The sequence below is a fragment of the Triturus cristatus genome, chromosome 3_2, assembly GCF_964204655.1.
Source record: "Triturus cristatus chromosome 3_2, aTriCri1.1, whole genome shotgun sequence".
In the NCBI taxonomy this organism is placed as follows: domain Eukaryota; kingdom Metazoa; phylum Chordata; class Amphibia; order Caudata; family Salamandridae; genus Triturus; species Triturus cristatus.
The window spans coordinates 977,283,270-977,307,993 of NC_140584.1; the positions used below are offsets into that span (position 1 = coordinate 977,283,270).

The 24,724-nt window shown below is 52.3% G+C and overlaps 1 protein-coding gene across 1 annotated transcript in view; it reads left to right on the forward strand.

The window, feature by feature from the left end:
- The window catches only part of RABEP1 (rabaptin, RAB GTPase binding effector protein 1), a 989,154-nt gene that overhangs the window by 301,219 nt on the left and 663,211 nt on the right, over positions 1 to 24,724 (forward strand). The window contains exon 5 of the mRNA XM_085649558.1: positions 18,501 to 18,620. Within this exon, the coding sequence (XP_085505684.1) occupies positions 18,501 to 18,620 (120 nt within the window). The remainder of the gene's footprint in view (positions 1 to 18,500; positions 18,621 to 24,724) is intronic.

Consider the following 24,724-nt stretch of genomic DNA (forward strand, 5'->3'; position numbering starts at 1 on the left):
AAAGGGGAGGTCTATGTCCGCCACCTCCGCCCCTGTGAGGCAGGGGAGTTGGACAGTCGGATGGCCCAACAGATCCCCGAGAGTAGCCTCGGGGGGGGGGGGGGAGGGTTCGGAGGGGTGGGGGGTTGGAGGGGCAGAGGAATGTAGCTGAGCATAATAATCCGCGAACGCCTGCGCAATGGCCCGAGAGGTGTGGTGAAGGGTTCCGGCCACGTATCGGATATCAGGGATTATCCTGTTGGCCATGGGGTAGGAGACCAGGTTGTGCAGCAGCTTCCCATTTTTGTCTAGCAGCGCACACTCCTATAGCATTTCAAAAGGGCGTTTAAGAAGGTAGACAGGGGCCAAGCCACAATATTAGTAACCTATCAGTCTGAAAGTGATTTATAGCTGCAGATTCCTGATCGCAGAATGCTCCCCTAGCATGAGACTGAATTCTGAAACTTTTTGAGCATCACATCTGCATGCCCGCAGGCGGCTTCATTTGGCTCTTCAGAGAAAGTGACTTGCGCTGTGCTTATAAAGGCATCCCCCTAGCACTTTGACATCAGTTCTTTTCTCACCGGTCAATGCAGATCCGGAGACCGCTACCTCTAGTCAATTTTAACTTGACTTTTGTTGGCAATTTGACTGCTGGGTCTTATGGTCTCCTGCTGGCAACACTTGCCCCTTGGCATATGCAGGCTCTGCAGTGGGACCTGAAGTCCCAGTGGGTGCAGCATCAGAGGAATCTCTCTGGTCGGGGGGCGTGGTTAGCCGGCCAGCAGGGCGGACGTGAGTTTCTAACGCTCTGGCCGTTAATCCCCCTATTATCCGTCCAAACCGATCCTGCATTGGTGTTGCCTGTGCTGGCTAGCATTGGAAGCTGAAGGCCTTGGTAAGAGGCGTCTGCGAGGCCGGGATCCGCGCTCATCTGCCTGGAAGGAGCGCGTCCGCGACCTGCAAGGGAAGTGCAGCCCAAAGGTGACAACGAAGGCTGCGCGGGGGCTGAGACAGCGACGGAGGCTGACGCCCACGGCTGTGGCACGCGCCAGGCAGGACTGCCGTTCCCGCTGAGGCTGCCTTGACCAGTGACTGTACGGCCAAGGAAGGAGGCTCCTGACACCTGTGGAGGGCAGACAGACCCCTGAGCACACGGATGGCTTCCGGAGGCCCGAGAGGGCAGTGCGGCCCAGAGTGACACCAGTGTGGCCCTGAGCAACACTGAAGGTGCGAAAAGGCGCCGCGCTGGGGGGGGGGGGGGGCCTGCAAGGCGGTTGGTGCCAGTGGTGGCTTCAGGGTGGGGCATCCCAGGTGCGTCTGCCACCCGCGCTGAGTCTGCCCCAGACAGCGGAGGCTCTGGGGAGGAAGGGCACCCCCGGCACCTTCGGACAGCAGATCAGCCCTGAAATAACTGGAGGGCTCAAGGAGGCGGCCGCGGGGAACCGGCGGCGCCAGCGGATGTCAGCCGGCTGGCGCAGAGAGGGATCACAGGAGTTGCGACCCGATGGTGAGGATGGGTGGCGGCCTGGCCCGGGGTTGCTGCTAGTGGCCCACAAGATGCCACGGAGGTGTGTGACACAGCTGGGACCCCATTGCAGGTAGCGCATACGTGGCAGTGTGTATGACATACGCTGTGGGGGGCACCTTACATCAGCAGCGCCCAGTGGCGGAGACCACGGACATGCGGGGGCCGCACTGTGGGACTGTGGAGCGCGAAGCCATGTGAGTGATATGGGCCAGCTTGACTGTGATTGCGGGCCTGAATGGGCGCCATTTTAGGGAGCACGCCATTTTCTACTGCTGCAGAGTAGGATCCTTGCGGGGGCACGGACTTGGTCCCACAGTGCGTTGTTGAGGAGCCGCCACTGGTGACCGTTGGGATGCTGCGCCGCCTCTGGGAGGCCTCAACCAGGAGCCAGACCCCGCCCGCTCCTCTTTAAACTGCTTAACTATAGGGACAGAGATGTGGTGCTCTGCGAAACACGCAAGCTGAAGGGCCTCACAGTAAGCGGCAATCGGCAATGGAGAGGTGTGGCTCACTAGTTAGAGGCGGCAGACCCGTAAGCAGAGAATCGGCCAGGGACCAGGGTTCAATTCCGGACGCGGCAGGGACATGGACCAGGGTCAAAACGTACTCAATAATTCTCGCCTCGGTACCTACTCTAACCAGGAACACACTCGGCAACTCTGGGCATTAAGCTTGCCTCATCTCTACAACGGCCCCCCACAGACGCCGGGGATGCCTGGTTTCACCTTGGAGATACCCAGAAAGGGACCATCTCACAGGGATAGCCAGGACGGGTTCCCCAGCGGTCTACAGCGCCGGGACGCCCCGTTGCTGGGGTAGCTGTGCGCTTTACAAGTCTACAACATTTACATTTACAACATGTTCTTCACAGACTATGCCGCTCTGGTGCAGCGACGTCGGAGTAACTACGCGGCGGTGAAGCGTCAGCTCCGAATTCTGGAGTTGCCATACTCGTTGCTGTTCCCTGGTCGGCTGTGAGTGGTCACGAAAGAAGAGACCCGTTTCTTTGACTCTTGCGGAAGCATGGGACTGGCTGGAGGAGTCAGGTCTGTGGAAGGGCGTGAGACCCCCCAGACTCAGATGGTGGTGGCACAGCGGGCAGGAGATCCAGACGGCGAGGACCCATGAGAAACAATATATCAGGAGCTGCAGCGCTGAGTCCGGAGAACATAAGGAGGGAAAGACCAGATGCACTGGACGCGGTCACAGCTCTCTGAACGCCCCACCCCAAGGAACGATCAGACTCCTCCACGCGAGACACGGTAATGGCCAGCGGCTTGTCGACGGAAATCTCCGAGGACCCTGTCCTACCAGAGATCTCTCCGCAGACCGCGGATGGTATCATATGACTGAGTGGTGCTGTGACGGACCATGATGCAAATAGCTCACGCACGTAGAATGTTTGTTAATCTTTTGACAGCTTGTTCACTACTCGTTGGCGGGTTGGGTTCAGGGGGCCACATGCTACATGCACCTCACCCGGAGAGGTTATAGTGCCCCTATACCAGACTTTGGCTACCTTTTGTACCTTGTCAGCTGTGGCATGCCTCCCGAGACAGCGCTAAGATCTATGCATTATTAGCCTCGCAGACTAACGTAGGTTATTCCACAGATGGCCCACTGCACACACAGGGCTTGGGGGAAGGACATAGCACAATACCACCAGTGCGGACTGACCTAGTTTGCCACATCTAGTTGTCAGAGGTTTGGGCGGGCATTCCAGAATGTCCGCCCCCAGATGTTATAATGTTCCTAGTTCACTTCTTGTTTTTGTTGCAGCAGCCCAACACTTTTACACCTGCCCTTTACTCACGTGCCCAGCGGCGCGTCCCGCCCTGGAGGCCCCAGTCATTCGATCCCGTCACCAATGAAGCGCACTGACATCATCACATGGAACATACACGGCATGTATACTCCCGCGCGCCGCTGCTCCATATTTGCATACCTTCAGCGGCACACGTCAGCATCGCCCTGCTACAGGAAACACATATGACACAGCTGGAATTAGATAGATTGCGCAGACACTGGAGGGGACAGGTGCACGGCACAGTATACTCGGCGCATGCGAGGGGCACATTAATTTGGGTTAGGGCAGGCGCTCCTTTAGTTTGCGCGGACACAGTGATAGATCCTGCAGGCAGATATACCTTAGTGCGGCGGTCTCTCAATGGCCAGCAAATATTATTAGGCTCCATATATGCCCCTAACATAGACCAGCCCTCGTTCCTCACACAGCTATCCGCAGCACTGACCCCTTATGTTGGGCGGGTATTTTAATGCAGTGCCTGATGTCCACACGGTTAGATCATTTCCACCGCTCCAGTCGACGACGGCGGTGTCCAATGCGCAAACACTCACGGACTGGCTCACACACTGGTCATTACTTGACATGTGGCGCGTTCAGCACCCTCATGAACGCATATATTCTTATTACTCTGCAGCACATGATCTGCATGTGAGGCTCAATAGGGGTGGTGGGTTCCCAGCCCCTAATCCCGCTTGTAGGAGTTGGAATACTTGGGGCGGACGCACTCCGACCATAACCCCATGAGACTCGGGCTGAGTTGGGATCCTGGTCGCCCTCCCATACCTAAGTGGCGCCTCCAGCCACCTGCATTGGAGGACCCTGAATTCCGTTCTTCTCTAGGGACGGCCGTACTCTAGTATTTTGAACGCAACGAGCGAACGGCTAGCAGCGCGCTGGTGGAATGGGACGCCCACAAAATAGCTGTCAGAGGTCACTGTCTCGGGGGCCACATGGAACATTCCGAAGCAATTGACGTCGCTTACTCTCCTAGAATCCCAATTACTCCAATACGAGCGGGAGGGCGAGGGTGGAGGCAGACACTCGGGCCCCCTGGAGGACCTCTGGGCGCAGCACGCGGAATTCCTGGAGCGATTACGGTGTCAAAACTATGAGGCCCACACGGCTTGTACACATGCTAGGGCAGACAGAGCAGGTCGTCTCCTCGCTTGGCTGTTTAGACTGGAGAGTAACCGTTCCCCAATTGGAGCTATACACACACCAGAGGGGCCCCTGGCCTACACACAGAGGGAGATAAACAGGGTGTTGGCTAACCATTACACACAACTGTATCAATCCAGGGGACGCTGCCTGGGTCCTGCACTAGAGAGGTTTCTGGAGCTGACGCACTACCGACAAGGATGGCAGAAGGAAACGCCGTGGTTCTCACAGAAAACGACACCAGTACCGTGTTCCAGGTGGAACAACTGGAGGAGTACACACACAGAGAACTGAAGCAATTCTGCAAAGAACTCAAAATCGCTACCACTGGTCTCAACACCAAAGAAGATATGCAGAAGGCACTGAAAGCTTGGGTGGATTCTGGAGCCCCCCGCCTAGAAGGAGCGGTGGAGCCCCACGACGAAGCTGGACCCTCCCAAGGAGAACGCAGCAGCAACCAGGTGCGAAGCTTCGTACCAGACGGGGGCCTATCCCCGGAGGAACTCGCAGACAGAGAAAGAAGTCGCCATCACGAACTCGAATTAGCCAAACTCAAAATCGAGGGCGAGTTGAAATTAGCCGAGAAAAAGCTAGCAGTGGAACAGATGCGGGTGCAAGGAGAACTAGAAGAGGAGAAACTCCAACGGGAACACGAAGGAAGGAGACTTCAACTGGAGCACGAACGCAGCTTGAAGGAAATGGAGCTAAAAGCGAAGAAGCGCAGCCCCCGGGGAACCGAGAGGCGGCCTCCCCGGCGGAGCAGAAGGTCCACATCCCCAAGGATGTGGTCAAAGAATATTACAAAAACGATGACATTCAACAGTGGTTCAGGGCCTACGAGGTCGCCATGACCTCCCATCGGGTCCCGCATAAGGATTGGGGGGCTGGGTTCTGGGGACGATTCCTGAGCGAGGGGAGAGACACCCTGCTCGACCTACCAACCTCCATGCAGACCTCCTACGACCACATGAAAGAGGCCCTCCTCACAAGGTAGGGCCTCACCCCGGAGATGTACCGCCAGCGGTTCCGGGACTGCAGGAAGATCCCGGGCACCACCTGGGTGGAGTATGTAAACTTCTTCAGCCGCGCATTCGATGGGTGGATCAAGGGCAGCAAGGTAACCACCCTAGAAGAACTAACCGACCTTATGTTGTGGGAACAACTGGCTGCGAACTGCTTTGTGGAACTGCGCCAGCATCTGCTCGACAGCAAGCTCACGGATCCGAGAAAGCTGGCTGTCGAGGCGGATCGCTGGACCAACACCCGGGTCTCCCGGGGCCCTGTGGGAGAGTACCCCCGAGCCAGTCAGGGACCACCCCGCCAGAGAGGGGGGGGGAAACCAGGGAGGGCAGAGAGAGTCCCAGTCCAGTCCCCCGAAAACCCAACCTCCGCCTTTCCCGGCACCCCCACCAGCTGTATCCGGCCCCCCCCTGAGACGGGGGCACCGGGTGACCATCACTTGTTTCCGTTGTCAGAAGCCCGGGCATTACGCCAACGACCCTGAATGCCCCATGGCCCCACACATCACCCAGGCAGCACCCCCCGCTAGACAGATAGCCAATGTAGCACTGGGGGAGGAGGTTGAGGAGACCGTAGAGTGGGAACCCGCAGCCATGGCCCTAGTATCCTTAGGAGATAGAGAAATGGTCCCTGGAAGCCTCCTGCCCTCCAACACGAAGAAATATGGGCAGCTCGTAACGATCAATGGCCACCAAGTAGAAGCCCTTCGTGACACCGGGGCCAATATCACCGGTGTCCTCAGTCATTTGGTCAACGAAGACCAGGTCCTCCCCAACGTCTTTTGCCCGGTCATTTCCGCTGACAATACGGAAAGTCTGTGTAAGGTAGCCCTGGTGCCTTTTGAATGGGGAGGGGTGGTCGGTAAACTGAAAGTCGCAGTGAGAACCTCCCAGCCAGACGACTGTCTCCTGGGGGAACGACCTGGAAAGTTCCCCCTGGAAACAAGTCGAGCGCAAGACCCACCTAGGGATGATGGGTCTCCCTGAGTGGGTGTGCGCCACCACCCGATCCATGGTGGCCCGACTGACCCCCCTGGGGGAAGTCGACGACGCCCCGACCACTGAAGACAGGATGGTCCCCGCCGAGGGTCCCCACATCCCCCCACAAGGAGGGTCGGTCGCCAGTGACGAACCCCCACCTTCCGACTCCGCACAGGTCACCGAGTTAGGCGATCTGCCCGAATTGGCCCAGTGGCGCCACGAGGGGGGCCCCTCCCGAGAGGAGTTCTGCCGAGAGCAGGCTACCTGTCCTTCCCTGGTCGGGCCCCGGCAACAGGCAGAGGCCCAGGCCGCGGGCGACCAAACGAACGCACCGGGTGTATTGGGAGAATGACCTTTTGTACAGCGAGCAGAAATCGGTGGAGCTAGGATCCGCCCAGGTGCTGGTGGTACCCCTACGCTTCCGAGACCTCCTCCTGGGCTTGGCCCACGACGTTCCCCTCGCAGGCCACTTGGGCCAGGACAAAACCTACAGTCGCCTCGTGACTCACTTCTACTGGCCCAGAATGAAAGCAGATGTAGAAGCCCACTGCAAGTCCTGTCCCACGTGCCAGGCCAGTGGGAAGAGCGGAGGAAAGCGCAAGGCTCCCCTCCAACCCTTCCCTGTCGTCAGTACCCCTTTTGAGAGGGTCGGGATCGACATCGTGGGGCCTCTGGACCCCCCAACCTCCCAAGGGCACCGCTTTATCCTCGTCCTGGTGGATCATGCCACCCGATACCCTGAAGGCATACCCCTGCGCACCGTCACAGCCCCCGTGGTGGGCCGGGCGTTGATGGGAATCTTTTCCCGTATGGGTTTTCCCCGCGAGGTCGTGAGCGATCGCGGCACGAACTTCATCTCCAGATGCATGACGTCCTTGTGGCAACAATGCGGAGTGTCCTATAAATTCACCACCCCGTACCACCCCCAAAGAAACGGCCTGGTAGAGCGGTTTAATCGGACTCTGAAAGGGATGATCGCGGGCCTGGAAGAGCCCATCCGGCGTAAGTGGGACGTCCTGCTCCCCTGCCTCCTGTTCGCCTACCGAGAAGTTCCCCAGAAATCCTTGGGGTTCAGCCCCTTTGAGTTACTCTACGGGCACCCAGTCCGGGGGCCCCTCAGCCTGGTCAAGGAAGGGTGGGAGGCGGCGCACCGAGGCCACCCCCGAGATGTGTTCCGATACGTCCTGACCCTCCGAAACCAGACTAGGAAGTTCCGAGAGATGGCCGAGGCCAACCTGGAGGCGAGCCAGGAAGAGATGAAGCGCTGGTACGACCAGAATGCCTCTCTGTTCGAGTTTCAGCCGGGCCAGCAGGTATGGGTCATGGCCCCCGTGAAACCCTGCGCCCTCCAGGATAAATGGACCGGGCCCTTCAAAGTGGTTGAGCGGAAGAGCCAGGTCACGTACTTGGTGGACGTCCAGTCACCATGGGACCCCCTCCGGGTCCTCCACGTGAACCGCCTCAAGCCCCACTTTGTGCGGACGGAGCTGAGCCTCCTGCTGGCCACTGATGACGGGGCAGAGGAGGAGTCGGATCCCCTCCCTGATCTCCTGTGCACCAAAGAGAAGGACGGCTCCGTAGAGGGAGTGAACCTCTCCCCATCCCTCACTTCCCAGCAACGTGAGGATTGCCGCCAGCTCCTAGGGCAGTTTTCCGACCTCTTCTCCCTGGTCCCCCAAGACACCGACTGGTGTGTCCATGACGTGGATACCGGAGACAGCCCGCCGGTCAAACACCGAGCCTACCGAGTCCCTGATCGGGTCCGGTCCTGCATTCAAGCCGAGGTCTCGAAGATGTTGACCTTAGGAGGGATCGAACCCTCAGACAGTCCCTGGGCCAGCCCCGTGGTCCTGGTCCCGAAAGCAGCTGCCCCCGGTGTCGCCCCAGAACTCCGCTTCTGCATGGACTACCGGGGACTCAATGAAGTCACCCGAGCCGATGCCCACCCCATTCCCCGAGCCGACGAGCTCATTGACCGACTCGGGCTGCTCGGTTCCTCAGCACCTTCGATCTCACCTGCGGCTACTGGCAAATTGCGCTCACAGAAGGAGCCAAGGAGCGGTCCGCCTTCTCCACCCCGGATGGGCACTATCGCTTTCGCGTGATGCCCTTCGGGATGAAAAATGCCCCGGCCACCTTCCAGCAACTGGTAAATAGAGTCCTGGCCGGGCTGGAAAAATTCAGCGCTGCCTATCTAGACGATATCGCAGTTTTTAGTTCCGAATGGAGTGAGCACCTCCAGCACCTCCGGAGGGTGCTAACCGCCCTGCGCCAGGCAGGCCTCACCGTGAAAGCCAGCAAGTGCCAGATTGGGCAAGGTTCGGTAACCTACCTGGGGCACCAGGTCGGAAGCGGCCAGGTCGCCCCTCTACAGCCCAAAATCGACGCCATCCTAGCCTGGGAACCCCCCACTACCCAAACGGAGGTCCGAGCCTTTCTGGGCCTCACGGGCTACTACCGGAGAGTAATCGGGGGGTACGGCAGCCTAGTCGGTCCCCTCACGGGACTCACGTCCAAGAAACAGCCCAAGAAAGTGCAGTGGACCCCTGCCTGCCAAGGGCCGTTTTTAGGGCATCGAACGCCTATGTGCACAGCCCCCGTCCTTCAGGCTCCTGACTACTCCAAGGAGTTTGTGGTACAAACAGACGCCTCCGAGCATGGAATTGGGGCCGTCCTGTCCCAGGTGAATGACCAAGGCCTAGACGTTCCTCAGCCGAAGGCTGTTGTCCAGAGAACAGAGATGGAGCACCATCGAGCGCGAGGCGTTCGCCGTAGTCTGGGTCCTCAAGAAGTTACGCCCTTATCTGTTCGGCACCCATTTCAAGGTCCAAACCGACCACCGCCCCTTGCGATGGCTCATGCAGATGCGAGGAGAAAACCCCAAGCTACTGCGGTGGTCAATCTCCCTCCAGGGGATGGATTTCACCGTGGAACATCGCCCTGGTACTGACCACGCCAACGCCGATGGCCTCTCCCGGTTCTTCCGCCTCAGCGAAGAGAACCCCCAAGAGAATGGGTAGTTCTCTCCGGCTTTCAGCTGGGGGGGACGCGTGTTAGACCCGGCCTCGTAGCATAGCCATCCCTGTCCCCGCACCACATAACCTGACCCATGCACCTCACGCAGCCCCCGAACCCACGGCCTAGCCGATCCTTCCCACCAGAACACACACACACCCGACCCGGACTTCCCCGTCCGTGGCCTTCCTCCTTTCGGCCACACCGGGCCCGCGTGCCCACTTCATGCACCATGACGGCCGCCCGGCCCCAGCGCGACCCTGGCCTAGAGGCGCCACTCCGGCTGGGGGACATCGCGCTCCCATTGGGATGAGAGAGGGAGGAGCAGTTTCCATCGCACCTCTGAGCTCCCCTGGGAAGGTGGGTGTCGATCGGCCCGCCGGCCTCCCCGAGGGCTGGCTCCACGCCTGCTGGGTGTCTGGGACTCCTCCCGACCCGGCCCTGAAAGGATCAAAAGACAATGGCAGGAAACCCCGACAAGCGACCCCCAGGTGACAAGACCCCTGCCTGCACAGACTCCGGACATCAAAGAGGAGTCGTCCTATAACAAGGGGTGCTCTGGGACTGTCCGGCAGATTCGCCTTTGGAAACACCTGAGCCCTGCTGAGTGACTCGCGGCTCCCTGAAGATCGTAAGACCTCCGAACTTGTACTTGAGCCCTGCTGAGTGACTCGTGGCTCCTTGAAGATCGTAAGACATCCGAACCTGTGCTTGAGCCCTGCTGAGTGACTCGCGGCTCCCCGAAAAGATCGTAAGACCTTCGACTTGTGCTTGAGCCCTGCTGAGTGACTCGCGGCTCCCACAGACTCTCTTGGTCCCGCCGGACCCCGTCGACGACAAGCGTATCCCCCAGCTCGAGGATTGTGAGCTGTGCGCCGGGTACGCCCCTGCATTTGATCCATATCCCCAAAGACTGTCCCGCTACCTCCTACCCCCCTCCAAGACTCTGTGAGCCCGCGCTCCACTTGTATATATTTGCCTTGCTTATCATTAAGATCCTACAACTCCGATCTGATAAAGAGTTGTTCTTAAGAACTCCCGGTGTGGTGTCTCTTTGTCGTGTGGTGCCGAGTGTACGATCCTAGATACGAGATTCCTCCCCTTAGGAGTCTCCCGCCAGTGCCCGGCTGCGATACCTCGAGGGTTGGTCTCAGGATAGTCAGGTCCCCCTCCGGGCTCCTCTGAGGTCGCCTTCTAACACATGCTGAACATAGATTATAAAATATTAATTAAGATCTTAGCGATGCGCCTATTGCCCCACATGTCGACACTGGTCCATGCAGGGTTTATCCCAGGGCGGAACACCGCCATAAACCTAAGTCGACTCCTGACTGCTATGGACTCCAAAAAGTATGACAGGCAGGAGGTGGCGGTGTTCGTAATGGATATCGAGAAGGCCTTTGATAGCCTCGAGTCGCCCTACCTCTACAAGGTCTTGTCTAAGCTGGGACTGGGAGGAGGCTTTCTTGCATTGGTAAGACTACACTATGCAACCCCTACTGCCCGAGTGGGTACCAGGAAACTATTTTGCCTAGGCAGTGGATGGAAAGAGGCATGAGGCAGGTATGCCCCCTCTCCCCGCTTCTGTTTGCCCTCACTATGGAACCCTTGCCATGTAGAGCGAGGAGCAGGCAGGACTACAGTGGCCTGTGGACAGGATAAGTGAAGCACTGTGTAGCCTTGTACGCAGACAACCTCCTGTTTCTCAACAAGACAACCACAGAGCTGAGAGGGGCGCAGGACATGCAGGCCCAGTTTGGTGGGCGATCTGGCCTTCAGGTCAACTGGCAGAAATCCAAACTTTACCCTATGGTGGCTAATAGCCCCCCGCTGCCTGAGTTCGGGAACGTACAGTGGGAACCTGACTGCCTGCCATATCTTGGAGTCAAAATATACCATGGCTCAGCCGAAATGTTAGAGGGCAACGTAGGCAGGGCGATGCACTCAATACGGCCCTCTATGGAGTTCTGGGCGACATTGCCGCTCTCTGTGGCTGGAACAGTGGCAGTCCTGTAAATGGTGGGACTCCGGAGACTTCTGTATTTTGGTGCTCTCCCGGTATGGATACCGCGAGCAACATTCAAAGACCTCGATTCAATGATAGTGTCCTTTATCTGGGGGACGAGACGCAGGAGGGTAGCGCTGGCCACGTTGCAGCGCACCTCGGCTTAGGGAGGCCTAGAGGTCCCTGACCTTGAAGGATATTACATAGTAGCCCAGCTGTACTGGTTGATTCAATGGTTAGCAGCCGAACGAAACCCAGACAGGGAACAGCACCCGACAGTGCCAGACGCCCCAACCCTTGCAAAGATACTACTGCAGGTGCGAAGGAACCCATCAGCAGACACGGCGGAAACAAGGGTAGTGGTGCGCTGCTGGGCCAGATATCTTAGGCGAGTGGGCGCCAGAATCCCTTACACTCTGGACTTGCCCACAACAATGCTACGTTGCCTACTGCAGGGGGTACACTGGACGGGGCTAGAGGACTGTTAAGAGGCAGGCCTCAAAGTGATATGGGAAGGACCTATATCGAGACAAAGAAATGCTCCCTTTTGAAGAGTTGCAAGTGACATACGATTTGCTGGTGGGGGGTCAGTTTTTGCGGCATAGAGCCCTCACTAGGAGGATTTTGAAGCACTGGGCCACTGGCAGTGCAGAGCCTCGGGCGCAGGCTGGATGCGGATATGTAGCAATGTCTGCAGGAATGGTTAAAAATGTCTCCTGTCTCTACAAGGTGATCAAGCAAGACCAGCAAAGACCGCTGGAGCGACTGCAGTGGGAGGAGGACCAGGGGAAACTGATTCCGGAGAAAGACTGGGATATGATACTGGAACGGACCCCGAAGGCATCTAGGAATGCGCAGTTCAAATTAATAAACTTTTTACATACTCCACAGAGCATATCTCACCACATCCCGCATTAGGCGATACTTTGGAGTGGAATCTGCAGCATGCCCGAGATGGGGAAAGAGGGAAGCCCACAAAGCGTTCTGGGAGGAGCTAAGAAACAAAATAGGTGACCTCATTGACCAGGAGCTACCACAAACCCAGACCACTACTTGTTGGGATGGTCCCCACACACAGCCAAAAACAAGACGACTGGGATATTCCAGGACTTGGCTTATGCTCTGGCCAAGCGGGTGATGGCGACGAACTGGAAAACTCCAAGGGAACCAGGGATAGCCATGGAAAAAGGAATTGGAAAAATGGACAGGGCGGAAGGTAGACTCCTACTCAGAGAAGCCAGACGGGGAATAGGTAAAATAGACTGGGCGGGTGCATGGGAATGCCTTGTAGGCGAATTAGCAGCTGACAGGCAGGGATCCAGCAGGGCAGACTGCCTGCAACCGGCAGCACAGGACCAGGAGAGGAGAGGAGGCGAACAGGCGGGCCAGGTATAATCGGCACCTCACCGCTCTGAAACAAGACACGACCAATAGAGACCCAGAGGCACCCAGCGATTCACTTACTTTAACTCAATAGCAACTCAAGGGGGGGGGTGGAGTTTAGTTACAGGGGACCTTGGCTAATTATACCAGAGGGCAAATGTATTTAATTTATGCGTATTGTATACCGTGAATTCGATTTATGTAAGCTAAAGATGTTTTGAAAACCCAATAAAATTTGGTTGTGGCAAAAAAAAAAAAATTACATGGAGCTTTGCACCATTCAGTTGGCTCTGGGGTGGCAAAGTGAGCCAAAGAACAATGATGGATTCAACCCAGATCTGTGACTGGGGGTTAGTGTCTGGAAAATTTCAGGGCTGCATCCATCATCTCCTTGTGCTTGCTTTGGTCTTCCTGAGTTGGCAGGGTATTCCCAGACGTGGGTCCCTTGCTCACTTTGCCGCTGAAGGTCAACTGTCCAGTTGACCTTCTTCAGATCTTTTGTTATTTGTACACTCTGGCCCAACAAGGCTCCACAGTGGGCACTTGTTTAAGGTTATTTGCTTGCCCTTTCAACCTTTCTACGTTTACCTGATTAACCTTTATTCAGGTCTCAAGTTGCAATGCATTTTTGAAGTATCTTGCATACATCCCCCACCCCTTTACCCTTTACCCTTCACCCTTCATCATGCCTTACTTGGACTTCAATTTGGTCCTTATGTTCTTAAAATGCACAACTTTCGAGCCTATGCCCATTTGTTCTCTGAGATTATTAACCATCAAGACTATTACTTCTGCAGGCCTTGTGAGGGAGCTGCAGGTAGTTGTAAGTATGACCTCTGTTTACCACTTTTTCCCAGGTGTAAGTTGGTGTTGTGAGCTCATACTTTTTTTTCTGAAAGAGGTATCTTCTTTTTATGTGGGAGAGTTCATTGCTCTCCCTGCCTTTTCCTCTCCGCCTTATCCCACTGAGGAGAAGAGGCTTCATCGTCTGTAACCAAAATGAGCTTTTAGCTTGTGTGTTGTGTGTGTTGATGACAAGCTTTTTATATATTTGCTGATGAGAAGAAATGAAAGGCGGCCAGAATTAATCCTTGTTCACATGGACCACCCTGTGCACAAAGACTTTATATGCCTAGCCCAAAAAGCAACCTCTGGAGGGCCATGACTAGTGCCAAGGCAACCACAATGGCCTTGATAAGAGGTATTCTGAAGTTAGACATGTGCCATGTAGCTCCCTTGTGGTCCATGGCAATCATCACCTTCTATACAATCAAATCCACAGGCAGGGCAATTTCTACTGCCAGGCCTGGATTTCCTAGTGTAAGTTCACTCCTCAGACCCTCTGCCTTTTGGGAGTTATTGCTTTGGTGTCTGTTCAAGAGGAGAGCAATCTGTGGTTAGAAGTATCAAATAGAAGAAGTTAATTACCTTCACTAACACTCATAGTGGCGAATACTCGTACCTAACTTCCGATTACTCATCAACTTTTTTTTTCTGTGTTCTAAAGTGGACTTAGTCCTAAGATATATTTCCCACACTGACCTTCTTTCAGTTTGTAATGAGTGAGCAGGGTCTGAAGATGCAGGGGAGTTCAAAGGTAAACTGATGTAATCCTGCTAGGGTGATGCTTACATACTGTTCCACGCCTTCCCTTTCGGAGGTGGAGTGAGGTTGCATCAGTGCCATATGGCACCACCCACTGGTGCACAGGAACTGTTGCTATTAATATGTATTTCGGAAATTGAGGAATCTGCAGTTAGAGTATCCACCGCAAAGAACATTGTCTAAGGCAAGTAACTTGTTCATCTTTCCAATGGCTTCCATCTCGCTGAGATTGCTAGAGTCATTGAAAGGTGCACTCAGCTGCATCTGGACAGATATCCACTACCTCATCCTGCCAAATCAATAACCTTGTCTGTCTATAAATGCATGTACATCCTCATCACTTTTACAAAAGGGTTGCGGACTACCCTCCATTAGTCTATTGGTTCTACTTCTGATAAAACTATCTCCCCAACTAACAATAGAGTGTGTTGAAATAGGGTAATTGCTGTTTTTCAGCATACAAAAAACCCTGTGGGGTTGGACTTCCCATCTAGGAGTTTTAGCATGTTGCTGTTTCGGCAATCTTCAGAATCTTAGTTCGGGTTCCTGCCATAGCAGAGACGCAAAAAGTGATGCCCAGATATGCATCTTGTGCTCACAGTGCCAGTAGAACAGAATCAAGGTTAAACCAGTCTTGGGTTGCTTGTGATCTGGTTCAGGGAGGGTAGGGCCTGGCATCTTGGGCTGGACTGTTTCTACTAGAGCAACCCCAATACTGATTTGCAAGTGACTGGGTCCAAACTGAGGTGGATAGTGGACAAAAGAACCATATATTGCCATGCTACCTCAAACGATTATCAATGGTTAGACTTATTGCAAGCTTTCCTCCAACCACTTTTTGTGTGTTTGCTCCTGCTATATCGGCATGTTCTCCAGGATCAGTCTACCCCTTATTTTAGTCCTTGCCAAATTTCCCCATAAAAGTTACCGTTAAAGGGTCGATCTCTTGTGTGAGGGTTACTTTCCTTCTGTGGAGATTCTTGGGTTCTTGGCCCTTGGTGGTTTTTGACCTTTCTATTGGGAGGTATACACAGGCAAACCTGCATGTAACTTCCCACTTTTTAACCCACTCAGAGGATCTTGGGTGTTTGAGGTCCTACAAGGTTAAACATAGCCTGGATCATTATAATCTGGTCAGGCCCTCAGACCAATGGGTGTTTTTTCACTCCAGCCCTTACTTTACCTCCCCACATCATAACGTAAAGCTCTCCCACTGTGGGTATTCTGGTTCCACCTCGTTTCCTTTGGAAGTATCACTTCCGCTGGTTTCAGTTATTATATTTATCCTCCATTGATGTGACTGGCCTAGTATTTGGTTCTTTACTCATTATCACACTGCCCTGCAGTCCTTCCTGGTTGGAAGGCTGCTGTTCAAAAAGGCTTCAAAGAGTTTTACAAAAGCATCAGCATTGAGGCACTACTTTCTTTTATTATTGTTAGAGCAATCATCCATCGTAGCTCCATTCCCGATCAGTGGTTCTTGGCTGGTACCTTTTTCCTTTCTGGTCGATTTTCAGAACGGGAATCACTTGCTCTTGGGATCTTCTGTCTGCTGCCGAAGAGCGATTGGGTCCTAAGCCAGGAATCTTGTAAATACCACTCTAGCAGTGGTGTGTACAAGATGTATTGTATTGTATTGTATCATAGACTTGTATAGCGCAAAAACTGTCACCCTACGGGTATCCTGGCGCTGCGACTTACCAAGATGGCACCAGGCAAAACAGATAGCCTATTCGCTGATTTAAAGAGCTAATTTTACTCATCCCTAGAGAAGAACCATGCCTTTAAGCTTTTTCTGAATGGAAGCAGAGTATTAATTGGTCTAATATTCGGGGGCAGATCATTCCAGAGTTGTGAGGCTGCTACACCAAATGCTCTGCCACCCATCCTGGTCTTCTTAAATTTAGTGGTGGTTACCAGACTTGCACGGGAAGAACGAAGATTTCTCCCAGGATTATACCAGGTGATTTTCTCCTGCATGTGCAGTGGGCCCAGACCACGTACTGCTCTGAACATAATGCAGAGAGATTTGAATTGAATTCTCTCCTTGATGGATAACCAATGGAGGTCCTTTAGAGCTGTCGGCGTTGAAGACCTGCGCTGCCTGTTTAACGCCAGTTTGGCTGCTATGGACTGGATTCTCTGCAGCTTCTGTAATACTGATTGTGGTGCTCCCAAGTACAGAGAGTTGCAGTAGTCCAGTTAACTTAAAATTATACTCCTCACTTCTAAAGGTCTGGTGGCACTAGGCAGTAGTGGGAGAATCTGGCGTAGCGCTCTTAACAAGGAGAAGCAAATACTAACGGTTTTATTGACTTGTGACTCCGTTTGAAGGTTAGCATCCATTAGAACCCCCAGGTTATGTACTGTTCTTACTGGAACCAGTGGTTTGTCCATAGGGGTGAGTCTGAATTCTAACGGCAGAGGCCGCGTCATTTTGGTTGTGGAGCAGTACACAACCTCCGTTTTTCCTAAATTAAATTGTAGGGAGTTTGTCCTAAGCCAATTGGAGGTCTGATGCATGCATTCCTGAAATGTATCTATGGATACTGCTTGATTTCCTTCCAGGGAAAACACCAATTGTGTGTCGTCCGCTTAGTTGACTAGATCAATTCCATAGGATTTGATAATAGGGATCAAAGGGTTCAAATAGATGTTGAATAGAATGGGGCTTATTGCAGAGCCCTATGGCGCACCGGGGTCTTTGTAGATGTGAACGGTAAAATGGTCACTACCTGTTATCTGTCCGTCAAATATGATTGCAGCCACTTCAGTGCCAGTCCTTTCACTCCTATATTCTCTAGTCTTTTCAGCAGTATTATGTGATTCACCGTGTCGAATGCGGCCGACATGTCTAGTAACACTAGTAGAGATGGATTGCCATTGTCTGCTCGCATTCTCAGGTTGTCCAGTACAGTCACTAGGGCTGTTTCAGTTCCATGACCTGGTCAGAACCCAAATTGGTCCTTATCTAGCAGATGGTTTTCTTCTAGATATAAGGACAAAGATTTGCTAACTGCCCTCTCCTGGATTTTTACTGGGTATGGCAGGAGAGAGATTGGTCTGGTACCTTCTCCTGTCTGGTCGGTTTTCAAAACAGGAATCACTTACTCTTGGGATCTTCTGTCTGCTGCCGAAGAGCTATCGGTCCTAAGCCAGGAAACTCTAGCAGTGGTGTGTACAAGATGCCTCACTATAAAGCACATTAAGTACTCTGAATAACTCAAGTAGATTTCTTCCTGGACTTTTTACATTTCGATCAGGAATGCAATGTATGCCCAAGTGTGATTGCAACATCCAAGTTGCATGTTCAGTGGGTCAGAACAGATAAACTACACTTATGTGTATGAAATCTAATCCTTGACGGTTGTCACAGTTTCCAAGTCTCTGTGCCTCTTCGGTTACAGTGCTTTCACTCTGCACTTAATCCATGGATGGGAGGCCAAATAGTGATGAGCAGTCTGTGTTTTTTGAAAAAATGTTTAGTGTTTTTTTTTTTTCTCATTCTCAGCATTCCAGCACTGTGCAGCCTTGCTAGATACTATTTACTGTTCATCACTGGGTCAGGAGTACACAGCACTGTACAGCAAAAGGGGCAATTGTGTTACTAGCAGCACCCTGCTTAGTGCGCCATATGCTGCCTGTTGGCTGGCATTTAGCTCTAGTGTGATGACTTATCTCTCCTGAGAAGCTACTATTATTCTGGAAAGGGCACCCATTGAACCTAAAACAATAACTTTCCTAGAACATTGCTACTTAATCAAGCAAAAAATAAGACTCTGTACTGTCTATGTTAAAAAGATTGCTGCAGGTATATGGCCTTTGTAGCTTTGTTACCTAATTTACTGTGCAATTTAGTTTTTATGTTTGCTACTGTTGAGCTTCTCATCCAGAAGTAAAGGTAATTAAAGCATATTTGTTGCTGCTGGACCATTTTGAATGTTTACTCATATAGAGACTTTCATAGGCTAACATAAACAACATTGTGTGTTAAATATTTATTTTTTCTTTGACTAGGCCCAGGAAGATGCTGAAAAGCTTCGTTCTGTTGTAATGCCATTGGAAAGGGAGATTGTGACTTTGAAAGAAAAACTAAGCAGCGCTGAAGAAAGAATAAAAGATCTGGAGGCATCAAAGGTTAAGCAGATTTCCAATTACATTTGTTTGATGTATTTTGTGTCTGCGTTTGTTCAAAGACTTTCCCTTGCTTCTTGACCAATTTCATTGGAAATTAAAATTTGCTGTGATGGGGTTTCCAACAACTGCTAACTAGAATCTTCCTCTGAATAATATCAGGTTTTTTTATGCCATGCAATTTCTGTGTTAAGGTTACAGTACACCCACTCTTGCTTTCTTTTTGTTTGTTTTAAATATTGCGTTGGATGTGATGGAATTAGCAGTAAACAGATCACAAAACCTCCAGACACTAAATTAGCAATAATCCACTTTATCTCTCCCAATGCTCTGAAAGGGATGTCACCACTCACTTGCTGAATGGCAAAATCCTTGTTTTCTTCAGTTAGTTTCTGTGTTGATCTCTGCATCAAACTTCATCCGTGGCTCATGAGAGAAGTTGAAGCGCTCTGAGATGCAGTGGACATAGAGCCACGCAGTCCATTCCTGAAAGATAGGTCACCTCTGGCTGCCACTCTCTCTGAAACATTTTGTCTTGTTCATTGTGGTGTAAGGGTTTGCCACAGTTTCTAGCTCCTATTAAAAACTGTGCAAATTACTACCTTTTCCAAAAAGTAGCTATTAATATTTATTTTTTCCAGCATCCAATCAATTAAGCAAAAAAAGTCAATTATGCTGGATAAGTGCCCTCATTGTGATGTCTCAGGGCTAGAATTACTACCATTAGCTTGTCAGTAATTGAGTAACCCATGATATGTTTGATGTGTTCAAGTGCCTCTTTCCAGAAGGTCTTGATGAAGAACATAGCCACTAAATGTGTCCCAGCTCCCTGACCCCCACCATGCATCTGCAACAGACACCAGGAAATGTTATTAGTTTTGGAGTAGTTGTGGAGTAGCATCTGTGAAACATAGCTTTATAGGACTTTGCATTTTATACACCTTTACTCTTGAGGCAAGTAGGACCAAACAGTTTTCCATTCTATAGACTAAATTTTCCAGCCCATCTCTCCCCCCCATGTATCTTGATACAGCCAGCACTACCCACCTCCTCTAAAAACACGGAGGTCATATAATCTAGATAACTTCTCCTTGAAGAGCAGGTTTAAGATGGCAAATTTCTCAGAGCCTGTCCGCTGCCTAGTGGATGCAGCTTTGTTTGGGGGGGGGAATGCGAAAACCACTCAGGTGGTGGATCTGCACATATGTTAACTGTTCTTGGTGCCATCAAATGAACGCCCTGTAGTTGTACCTCAAACAATTAGATGAATCCCTGCCTGGAATAAAACTGCCTAAATTCTACCTTCACCCACCTTTTAATGGCTCTTTTACTGGGATGAAGTATTGATTACTATTAATAGGAGTTAGGGAAGATTGGAAACTGTTTGCAATTTTTTCCCAGATTTCTAGCACAGTTCTTGTAACCAGACTACAGAGATTTAGTTATCCTTGGTATGGCATGTGACACCACACACAGGCCTCTACTACAGCTTGATCCATGTGTATTCTTTCTTTTAGTTGCCATGGGTGCTGTCTATTAATGAATAAACTAATTGGGACTAACTGCGCAGACGACCTCGCCCCTCTGAGGACCCCGCCCAGCAGACCCGGCAGCAAGAAGGCCCCATGGTTCACCGACTAACTCAAGAGCTCCAAGAAGAACTGCCGAGCCCTCGAGAAAGCATGGAGAAGAGACCCAACACCAGACAACATGACCACCCTCAAGCTCGCCACCCGAAAGCACCATCAACTGATCCACGCCACCAAGAAAACAGCATTCAAGGAGCGGCTGGACAACAACGCACACAACAGCAAGGAACTCTTCAACATCGTGAAAGAGCTCTCCAACCCCAACGCCGGAAACAATGACATCACACCATCACAAGACCTCTGCAACTCCCTCGCCTCCTACTTCCACAACAAGATCGCGGACATACACAACAGCTTCAGCACACAACCAGCGATCGCCACGACCGCACCAACGCCCCCCACCACCACCCTCAGCGCCTGGATCCCAATCAGCACCGAAGACACCATCCGCACGATGAACTCCATCCACTCCGGATCTCCGACCGACCCCTGCCCTCACCACGTCTTCAACAAGGCCGACGCCGTCATCGCACCCCACCTGCGGGACATCATCAACACCTCCTTCGACACCGCCACCTTCCCTGAGAGCTGGAAGCACGCCGAACTCAGCTCTCTACTAAAGAAATCAACAGCGGACCCCACCGAACTCAAAAACTACCGCCCCATCTCGCTCCTCCCGTTTCCAGCCAAAGTCATCGAGAAGACAGTCAACAAGCAACTGGCCGCCTTCCTCGAAACTAATGGTTCCCTCGACCCCTCACAGTCGGGCTTCAGGGCCAACCACAGCACCGAGACTGCCCTCATCGCTGCCACCGATGACATCCGAGCCCTGCTCGACAACGGAGAAACAGCGGCCCTCATCCTCCTAGACCTCTCCGCGGCGTTCAACACTGTTTGCCACCGCACCCTAGTGCAGCGCCTCAGCAACATTGGAATCCAGGAGAAGGCACTGGAGTGGATCATCTCCTTCCTCGCTGGAAGGACACAGAGTCCGCCTACCCCCGTTCAGGTCAGAAGCCACCGAAGTCATCTGCGGCGCTCCTCAGGGCTCCTCGCTCAGCCCCACCCTCTTCAATGTCTACATGAGCCCCCTTCCAGCCGTCGCACGCCAACACAACCTCAACATCATCTCTTACGCCGACGACACCCAGCTGATCCTCTCCCTCACCAACGACCCTGCCACCGCCAGAGCCAACCTACACGAAGGGTTGAAAGACACAGCCGAGTGGATGATGACCAGCCGCCTGAAACTGAACTCAAACAAGACGGAAGTCCTCATCCTGGGCTCCTCACCCTCCGCCTGGGACGACTCCTGGTGGCCCCCCGCCCTGGGCACCGCACCCAAACCGACAGACCACGCACGCAACCTGGGCTTCGTCCTGGACACCTTCCTCTCCATGACCAGACAAGTCAACGCCGTCTCCTCGTCTTGTTTCAACATCCTGCGCATGCTACGTAAGATCTTCCGGTGGATCCCCACCGAGACCAGGAAGACGGTCACCCAGGCCCTCGTCACCAGCCGCCTGGACTACGGCAACGCCCTCTACGCCGGAACAACCGCCAAGCTCCAGAAGAGACTCCAGCGAATCCAGAACGCCTCAGCGAGACTCATCCTCGACCTCCCCCGACACAGCCACATCTCCGGACACCTGAGAGACCTGCACTGGCTCCCGGTCAACAAGAGAATCACCTTCCGCCTCCTCACCCACGCACACAAAGCCCTTCACAACCAAGGCCCGAGTTACCTCAACAGCCGCCTCAACTTCTACGCTCCCACACGCCAGCTCCGATCAACCAGCCACGCCCTCGCCGCCGTCCCCCGCATCCGAAGAGCCACAACAGGAGGAAGGTCCTTCTCCCACCTGGCCGCCAAGACCTGGAACTCCCTCTCGACCCACCTCCGCCTGACCCAAGACCACCTCGCCTTCAGGAGGCAGCTCAAGACCTGGCTGTTCCAGCAGTAGCGGAACCCCCCCCCCCCCAGCGCCTTGAGACCCTCCGGGTGAGTAGTGCGCGATATAAATGTCTTTGATTGATTGACTTGGCAGTCCTTCTCTAGGTCTAGGAGCCATTAAGATATTTATGGCCAAACTTGCCTTCTTTCCAGCCAATCAAAATTTTATCATGAGCTTGCAGGTCTAGATTTTTTACACATTGGGGTTAATGTTTGGAGTCTGTGGAAAATATTCAAAGCATTGTTTACCAAGTTACAAAGTGAGAGTTCCCTATCTAAAGATCCACTGTTATTTCTTGCTTTCCTGTTGATTAGTTGGCCGTAACTAGGCCCTAAACCTAATTAGTTTAATGAACCCAGAAGTGTGTAAATACTTTGTCTGCCTTCTTTGAAACTGTGATGCTTTTCAGGCGAGAGACTATTTCTGCATATATTTATATATTTAATTTGAATCCTTAGTATTTCTCAATCAAGATTGTGAAACAATCGGGTATGGTGTCAATAAAGTCTCTTTACAGATTTCTTTGTGGCAGCCCCAGGATAAGTAGTGAGGCCTATACCATCCTGTTGCATTTTGATATTGGTCATAAATGTAAAAAGCCAACTAGAGTTGGAGGGTACTTCAGGCACAGCCATTGTGTTCCTATCAGTAGGAATGCCAAATCATTGGTCTTTGGATTGGATAAGAATCTGAATTTTTTTTCACACATCACCTCCTTAGCAAAGCCAACTGATCACTAAATCCAAGTCCTCCAGGGAATAAAGTCTTTGTTACCTATTGAGTACTTCAAGACGGTAGTGCAATCACTAGTTCATTCAAGGGTTAATATAAGAAATTGACTGGGGTGTGAGCCCTAGTCAAGCAGAAACCACAATTCTTGTTAGGATGAGGTACAAGCCTGCCCTAAACTAACCTGTGTGCAACACTTCAAACAGAAGTAGAGTGGAAAACGCCATTGCAAAAAGGATCCCACACCAAGTTAGAAAAATAGAACTTTCTTTAATAAATAAAAAAAGACCAAAACGCCTACTTTCCAATCAGTAGACCAAGTGGTATGCCGGTTGAAAGATTTCAGTGAAAATAGCGTCCAAAAGCACAAAGCGCTAACTGTAGATATCTGATTGTGCCAATCCGGGGCAAAGTCACAAGTTCAGGCCAACCACAATGGGGTGCAGGCCAGCTATAGGGACCCACTTAGGCTTCCTGAAGAAAGTATCTTAAATCCTGGTTCTCGGAGTGTTGCGAGGATCCGCGTCGAAGATTTGTTGCGCAGCCGAAGCGATTCGTCAGTTCTAAGATGGTGTGAGGCTGCAATGCAAGGGCCTGCCTTACCATTGAGGGGCTCGCCGACGGGGCTTGCAATGCAAAGTCCAGCGTCAAGGATGTAGCGCGCTTTGGGGGTGATAGGTCGGACCTGAGGAGCTGCAATGCGGAGTCCAGCATTGTTGTTGAGGCTGCCATCGACGAGGGATGCAAGGGCCTTCCGCGGAGGATGTGTTGCATAGTGGCGGTTCCGATGAGACTGTGGAAGTGATTAGAGTCTTGTGACGGGTCCATTCCATACAGCAGCTGCTCTGCGTCGGTTCTGCTTGGGTTTGCACCGTGCAGCAGAGGAGACGCGTCGGTTATGCTGGATCCACAGGGGCTGGTAGAGCACCTAAAGCCCACTTCCAAGGGTCCAGGACTGGGTTGGCACCACTTGGCAGGGTAGATTCACTGATGGCAGAGTCCAGGTGCAATGTTTTTGGAAGTCTGTTTATAATGGGGCTTCAGATCAGCAGGTAAGCCAGCTATCCCTTGGAGTCACTCTGAGTTCAAGAAATGCAGGTGTAATCCGTCTCACCTAGGAAAGAGGGCAGTAGGCAGCAGGCCATCAGTGATGGGCTGCTGATCTGAAGAGCTGATGCTCTGCTGAGTTGCAGTCCTTTCAGCAGCACAGCAGTCCTCCTTCCTGGCAGAGTATTCACAGGTCCAGAAGTGTACTGGAGAGTTGGTGTCTGAGGTCCCGGATTTATATACAGTTGTGCCTTTGAAGTGGGGAGAAGCTTCTAGAGGCATGCCTTTGAAGTGCCCTGCCTTCCTGGCCCTGGCTCGGGACTAACTGTGGGTGTATGCAGCCCTTTGTGTGGAGGCAAGACACAGCCTATTCAAGTGTAACTAAGGTTGTGTCCAGCTCCTCCCTCCCATCCGGACAGTGATGCTCCATCCAGTCATTCCTGAGCTCCTCATTGTGTGTGGCTGTTTAGGAGGAATACACAAAACTCAACTGTCAACTACATCTAGTCATGTGACCCAGAGATGGGCTGCAGGCACCAAATGGCTAAGGCAGGAAAATGTCTGCCTGCTAAAAGTGGCATTTTTAAAATTGTAACCATAAGTTAGCATTTACAATTCCAGAGACACCAAACATGAACTGATCAATTGTTCTCATTTGGTAATCACACTTATAAAATGTAGTAAGTTAACTCCTATGTTATCCTATGGAAGAGTTAGGCTTTGCAGTAGTGAAAAACAAATTTAAGAGTTTTTCATTACTAGGACATGTAAAAGTTCATGTCCAACT